The 7,084-nt window shown below is 58.1% G+C and overlaps 1 protein-coding gene across 1 annotated transcript; it reads left to right on the forward strand.

Moving 5' to 3' along the window:
* The first annotated feature begins 221 nt into the window (after positions 1-221).
* Positions 222-3,052, forward strand: LOC104828018 (zinc finger protein 672-like). The gene is made up of 4 exons (XM_010561449.1): positions 222-255; positions 819-893; positions 1,399-1,629; positions 1,746-3,052. Exons 1-4 carry the CDS (start codon positions 222-224, stop codon positions 3,050-3,052), a joined length of 1,647 nt encoding a protein of 548 aa, XP_010559751.1.
* Positions 3,053-7,084: the final 4,032 nt, after the last annotated feature.

A 7,084-nucleotide genomic window follows, 5' to 3' on the forward strand; every position in this document is an offset into this window, starting at 1 on the left:
GGGGAGGCTCCCGGCGCGGTGCCGGGCCCGCCCGTCCCTTGCCCGCAGCTCGGCCCTCGGCGAGCCGGGCTGGGGCCGGGCTGGAGCAGGGCTTAGCGTGGGGCAGGGCAGGAGCAGGGCCCGGTGCGGGGCAGGGTGGAGCAGCACCGGTGTGAACGGCAATCCCTTCCCTCGCAGGCGCAGGGAGGCCCGGAGCGGGGCCCCGAGAGCCCCACGGCGCGATGCAGGACGGCTACGAGTCGGTCATCTCCCTGGGTAAGGACCCTGCAGCGGTGGCACCGGGCGGGCTTTGGCCCCCTCAGCCCTGCCTTGTCCGGCTGGAGCTCCTCGAGCAAAAGGCCCCGTTGCGCCTCTGCGCTTTCGGACCGCCGCGGTGACCCCGACATCCCTTCTCGGGATTTCGGGCTGGGCTGGGGTGTAAACCCCCCTCCTTGTCCCTGCAACCCTCAGTCCTGCAGGGACAGGTCAGCTCAGCCACCGCGACTGTGTCCCAGCTCCCTTCTACCGAGGAGAGCGGCCGGGGCCGGCCTCAGCATGTGTCATTTGTCCCTTCCACAGTGTCACGGGTAGGCGTCACCTCTGGGGAGCCAGGACGAGATGCTCAGAGAAATGTACCCGTAGCTGGGGATCGTCTCGGGGTTTTGCGGGGACTGCTGCTGGCTCGAGGCGGGGGCTGATCTCGCTCTGAAGCAGAGGAGGAGGCTTCTGTGGAGGTTTTATTTTTGCTGTCCTGCTTCCTTTCACGGCGTTGTAGCTGGGGAGGAGAAACCTTTGTAATTTCTGTGCGTGTTCCTAATCCCTGCTCTGTTTTCTGCTAGTGGAAGAGATTGCCATCAGCTGGCCTCGGATAGCTGCCCTGACTGAGCCCCCCAGGCGCCAAAGTTTGCTGCATGGTGAGTTAGCTGGCAGAAGGGACGCAATGGCAGTTATTATCCCTGTTTTGTGCCTGTTCTCAGTGGGCATTTCAGAGGACAGCACTACCATTTTCACAGCCCAAAGCAGGCCCGGGTGTCTTAAAGACCGCAGGCTCCCGTACAGAGCTGGGGCAAGTTAATAAATCTCTGCCAAAACTTGTCTCTGTTCTGCCTAGCACAGATGTGTTATACCATGCTTGGGGAACGACAGCCTCTGCCCTGTCCTGAGCTGCCTCTGCAGCTCCTGGCGCTCGTGGTGGGGATGAGCAAGGAAAAATCTTTCTTTGTTTGCTGTCACGTGGCGTTTTGTTCCCGTACCACGGTCCTGTTGTCACTGGCATCTTCTGAGCCTGGCCGTCTCAGAGCTGCCGGTGGCTGGGGACAGGGGGGTGACAGCCCTGTGGAGGGGTGACCCACCTGAGGAGCAGCAGGAGCTCTGTGTTAGCATTGCTTTCCTAGCGTCATCTCCTCCAATGCTTTGCAGATGCAGACCTAGAGCCTCCCCAGGGGCAGCCGGAGCTGCCGTACGGTCTGGCAACAACCCCCTTGTGCCTGGGGCTGTCTTTGCCCGATTTTCGGAAGCAGCTGAAGGCCGTCCTGCAAACCATCGGCCGGAGCCAGGTGGAGAAGATGCTGCAGGAGCTGATGGAGGAGCAGAAGCAGGAAGGGAGAGTCCGGCGGTGCCGGAGGGCTGTGAAGGGCCCCAGAGGCAGAGGTAAGAGCCGGCAGAGCAGAGATGCCCCGGAGCAGCCGGCATGGCAGCAGACTGCTGTGGGTTTCCTCTCGGCCCTCCTTTCCCCTAAGCAGTGTGTTCCTCTCTCTCTGTTCCAGCGGGCAGTGGGACTGAGATGGTGACGGAAGAGATGCGTCCTTGGGATGGCAATACAGTGACGGCGGGTGCATGGGGCATCTTCTCAGGGGTGACTGCAGGGAGTGTCCCCCAGAGCTCGGAGCAGGACGCAGCCCAGGCATGCCAGCAAGGCCCTGATGGGGCACAGGAGAGCCCCTCAACAGGCCCCCCCAGTACATCGGCTTGTGGGGAAGCCGTCAGGACAGCCAGAGATACCCCAGCCCCCCTGAAACCTCAGTTGGAGGAGCCAGACCAAGGTCCCCGGTCTGGGTGCAAGGAGGACTGCAGTGGGCAGGGCGATGCCCCCCCAAAAGGTGGTGGAGCGCTGGAGGAGATGCTCCATGGTTGCGCAGACGGTGAAGAGCTCTCTGCCTCGCCACGGACCCCCCTGCTTGGTGTGGAGGCTGCCAAATGTCTCCTGCCGTGGGCAGAGCTGGCCCTCCGGCCCTGGCCCGTGGGGAGCCCGTGCAAGTGCCCAGCTTCTGGGAGGTGTGCAGGGCCGGCATCCCCCGTCCTCCCCCAGCACAGAACCCCCTGCGAGTGCCCAGCCCACAGGCGCCGCGTCCGCCTCGGCGCCGGGCTGGCCAGGCACCAGCGTACCCCAGTGACCACCAAAGGCATCCGGCCCCAGGGCTCCCGTGTGGCTTTCAGACGGCGAGGCAGCCACCGGGGCCGCCCGGCCGAGGTACCCGTGGGCTGGACAAGCAGCCCAGTGGCTGTGGTTTCCCCTCTGCCAGCTGGGAGCCGCCAGTGTTACCCGTGTGCCGAGTGCGGCAAAGGCTTCACGCAGCGCTCGGCCCTCAGCAAGCACCGGCGCATCCACTCGGGCGAGCGGCCGCACCAGTGCGGGGACTGCGGCAAGCGATTCCTGCAGCGCTCTGACCTTACCATCCATCAGCGCCGGCACACGGGCGAGCGGCCCTACGGCTGCCCTGAGTGCGGGCGACGCTTCAGCGTCAGCTCCAACCTGGCCAAGCATCGCCGAGCCCACCTGGGCCAACGTCCCTTCCCCTGCCCCAGCTGCGGCAAAGCCTTCACCCAGCGCTCCGAGCTGGTCATCCACCAGCGCCTGCACACCGGCGAGCGGCCCTACTGCTGCCCGCTCTGCGCCAAGTGCTTCAGCCGCCGTTCACACCTCACCCGCCACCAGCGCACCCATGGACCTCGGCCCCCTGCCGCCCCCCACCCTGACCGGGGGCACGGCCTGGAGCTGGATGGCACGGCCCGGGACCTGGCACGATCCCTGTCCCCTCTGCCTCGGGTAGTCCCCCAGCCCTTGCAGCCTTGAGTGCCACCGCTTGGCCCTGGGGGCTTTCTCTGCTCCTACCTGGTCAGGTAGAGGCCACCTGAGGTGGGATGAGGTTTGCTGCCCCTCTGGGCCTCATCTTGGCCCCTCTCTTTTCCTTTTCCCCCAGCTCTGGCTCTGAGACCCTCAGTTGCAGCTGACCCACTCCGTTTTCTTGCTTTTTGCATCCTTTTTTTCTCCTTTTTTCCCCTCTCCCGCCTTGCTGCTCCATTTCCATCACCAGAATCTTGCGGCCACTGACCCTCTTGACGAGGCAGACGCATCCCCCCTTCCCTCTTTGCCACCACTGCTTTTTGGCCAGGCAAGACACAAGCACTCAGCCCCGTCCCCCAGTGACCTGCCCCAGCAAGCCCTGGGGTGGCAGGATGCCTGCCTGTGCCCAGTTCAACCAGTCTGGCTGCCCAGGTAGGGACCAGGACGAGAGCGGAGCTCTACCTCCTTTCTCCCAGCAAGCTGCTTGCAGAAAATGTGTGGTGCTATGGGGTGCTCCTGTCCCCACCAAATGTGTTGGGTACTGGACCGGGGCCAGACTGTGGAGCATCCCTGTGTCTTGCTGTTTTGGGTTCATTTTTGGGGAGCAAGAAGCAGTGGAGGACGTGCTGTGATGGGGAAAGTGATGCCCATGCTATCCCACAGACGGGATGCAAAGGAGACTTTTTATCTTCTGGCATTCAATTAGGAGTAATAAAGTAGAAGTTTTGCAGATCTTCAGCTGAAGTCGCAAGTGAAAATGGGCACCCCAAGGGGGATGGGGTCTTCCCGCAGCTCCCAGCCCCGCTGCGGTGTGGGCGACCCCACGGCCGATCACGGGATGGCCTAAAAATGCTACAGCCCCTTGGTGCGGGGTTGGGGCTGTGTTTGTGGATATCGGATCCAGTGAGCAGGGGTAGGGGCAGGGCTGCCTGGGGCATCCCTCCGCATAGGGATGTGTCGTGGTTTAACCCCAGCCGGCGGGAAAGCCCCACCCAGCCACTCACTCGCTTCCCCCCTACCCAGCGGGATGGGGGAGAGAATCGGGGAAAAAAGTAAAACTCATGGGTTGAGATAAGAACAGTTTAACAGGACAGAAAGGAAATAAATAATAATGATAATAAAATGACAATAATAATAAAAAGATTGGAATATACAAAACAAGTCATGCACAATGCAATTGCTCACCACTCACTGACTGATGGCCAGTCAGTTCCCGAGCAGCAATCTGCCCCCCCCCCGGCCAACTCCCCCCAGTTTATATACTGGGCATGACACCACATGGTATGGAATACCCCTTTGGCCAGTTTGGGCCAGCTGTCCTGGCCGTGTCCCCTCCCAGCTTCTTGTGCCCCTCCAGCCTTCTTGCTGGCTGGGTGTGAGAAGCTGAAAAATCCTTGACTGAGTGTAAACACTACTTAGCAACAACTGAAAACATGAGTGTGTTATCAACATTTTTCTCATACTAAACCCAAAACATAACACTATACCAGCTACTAGGAAGAAAAATAACTCTATCCCAGCCAAAACCAGGACAGGACGTGGGTGCTGACTCTGAACTGGGGTGCATGAGGGGTCTCTGGAGGAGCTTACTGTATCTGCAAACCACCCTGTGTCTTGCCAGCTTGCCGACCGTGGCTGCTCATCCCCTATGCTGGGGATGTGGAGCTGGACTGGTGCGTCTGGGCTTATTTTGGTTTGGTTTTTTTCATTCTGTGTGGCTGGGAGCAGGGTCATTCCTCCCCAGAGGCTGGGACAAGCCAGGGCTGCTCCCCACGGAGAGTGGGGTGCCACACAGTGCCGGGGGAGAAGGTCTATGGGACAAGGTGACTTCCCCAGGGGCAGGTTCCCAAAAGGGCTCCCAAGGGTTCCACCAACACCCGTGTCCCCTTTGAGCCTCGCTCTGTCGGCACTAGATGGAGTAAAGCACCAAAAAAGCAAATTTTCCTGTTAAATTACATCTCCTGCATCCCTGTTGTTTGACTCACTCCTGGTGGTGGAACCCCACGTCTGGATAAAATGGGGATGAAATAAGGTTCTGGGACAGTTGGTGCTGAGGACTGCCCTCATCTGGGTTTCCAGACTGTCCGTCTCTCCCTCCCTGCCTGCACGCTTCCACCGCAGCCTTAAACCATCATTAAAACACGTATCTTCCCTTCAGAAGCACTGACACTTCATTAAGCAGAACACGAAACCCTGCTCCAGCGGCGATTACGGAGCTGCTAATAACCCTTAATGAAATCCCACGAAAGGCTGAAATACTGCTCCAGCGTGGGAGTTTCTCAGAGGTGGCACAGGGCAGCGAGCGATGCTCGGGGACCGCTCTCCGTCCCTGGGAGTTATTCGCCTGATGAGTCAATCTCTGGGCTGCCATCATTAACTTGCTGCAGATTTAGTTGCTGTCTCTCATCCCAGCAAGTTTGCCAGTGGTTTTGGGGAGGTTTCTAGGATTTGGGGGGAAATGTGGGTACTGTGTAGTCCCTGTCTGTTCGGTGAAGGCACCAGGATGGGCAGCAAAAGTGGTATCTTTCCTCTCCAGTGGTGTCACCACAGTGTCCCAGGCACCAGGCACAGGCAAAACCCATCTGAAGATGACGGTGAAGCCTCTTTGCATCGAGGTTGCCAGTGAAGACCTTCCCCTCAGCAGAATTCCTACATATTAATGGGTCAGGAAAGGCTTCTTTCAGCCCTTTCCCTCTTACAGGGCGTAAGTCCTCAGCGGGACTTTGTCCCAGTCTCATTCCTGGTGGCTTCTCAGCTCAGTGGGCTGGCAGCAATGATGGGTGTAGGGGACACATGGCTCTGCTGTTCATTCGTGCAATCACTGAGATGATTTTCCTGTTTTGTTTCAGAATGGGCTGTGCTGGGCTCCAGTTCCCTTTCCCATAGGAAAACCATTCTCCAGGGTGCAGAGCTGCTTTTCCTACTCAGACAGGAAAGAAATCTAAACCAGAGAATCCTCACCTCTTGGTTTTTTTATTTTGCTGAAATGTAAGAGATGCTCCTAAACCCAAATAAACTTCTGGAAATAAGGTAGATAAACAAAAGGCCTAAGATGAAGTAATGCCAGAACAACAGCAATTTAATTTGCCTGCGTGTGTGCTCTGCAATGCAGTCGGTAGGTACAAGGCATCCTGCTGCGATGCCGCAGGGCCCTTGCAGAAGCGATGGGCTTTCGGGGAAAGAAGGCAAGGATTGTGAGGATTAGGGCTTTATTGCTTTTCCAGCTCTGTTTTCATTCCTGTCATCTTACTGTGAGCGCACGGAAATCCCGAGAGCTTGGGGACAAGCATGGGCCAGCAGCCAGGACACCGGGTCCTCCTCCTGTCCCTGGTTTGCTGAATGACCTTCAGCAAGTTGCTGCTTTTCCCTTCTCCCCAGTTTTCCCACCCCTGTTGCAGTGGGAAATGCACCATCCCAACCTGCCTGGTCTTGCTGCTGCCGGCAGATTTCCCTGCACGGGGCAGAGGTTCCCAGTAAATCACGGCACCAGTTTCCCAGTGGGAAAGCAGAGCCAGGCTGTGCAGGAACATTTCCACGGGTGTTTCCAGTCCCTAGTGGGTGCATCTTTGCAATCATCTTGTTGCCTGAGCGCTGTGCCAGCTTTAGCAGTACCTCTCTGTTTCAGTCCATCTCTGGGGATCAGCAGGCTCTTGGGAAAAATCCTGCTTTCCTTTTTCCCCTAATGCAGAAAGCCTGGAGCTCCCAGGAATGCTAGGCACCACACCATCTTCTCCACTTACTTGGGTGCTGTTTTAAATCTCCTCTTGTGACATTTTCAGAGGTGTGGAGACACCAACAATTACTTTGCTGGAATTCCTCTTAAAATTTTGAACTTTTCCAGCATCCCACCGGGTGCCAGATCATTAGCACGGGGGTCAAAGCCCAGAGGATGCTGATTAAAGGACCTTCTTTTTGTCAGCTAGGAGCAAATGTGATTACCCTGCCTTCTCTTACGTGGCACAGGCTGAAGCCTGATTAGCAAGACCCCGTTCATCAGTGCAGGTGAGGCTCAGTGCCTCTCTGGAAAGGCTGCTTGTTCTC

Source organism: Haliaeetus leucocephalus, unplaced genomic scaffold (genome assembly GCF_000737465.1).
Source record: "Haliaeetus leucocephalus isolate CR32 unplaced genomic scaffold, Haliaeetus_leucocephalus-4.0 Scaffold144, whole genome shotgun sequence".
NCBI classification, from domain to species: domain Eukaryota; kingdom Metazoa; phylum Chordata; class Aves; order Accipitriformes; family Accipitridae; genus Haliaeetus; species Haliaeetus leucocephalus.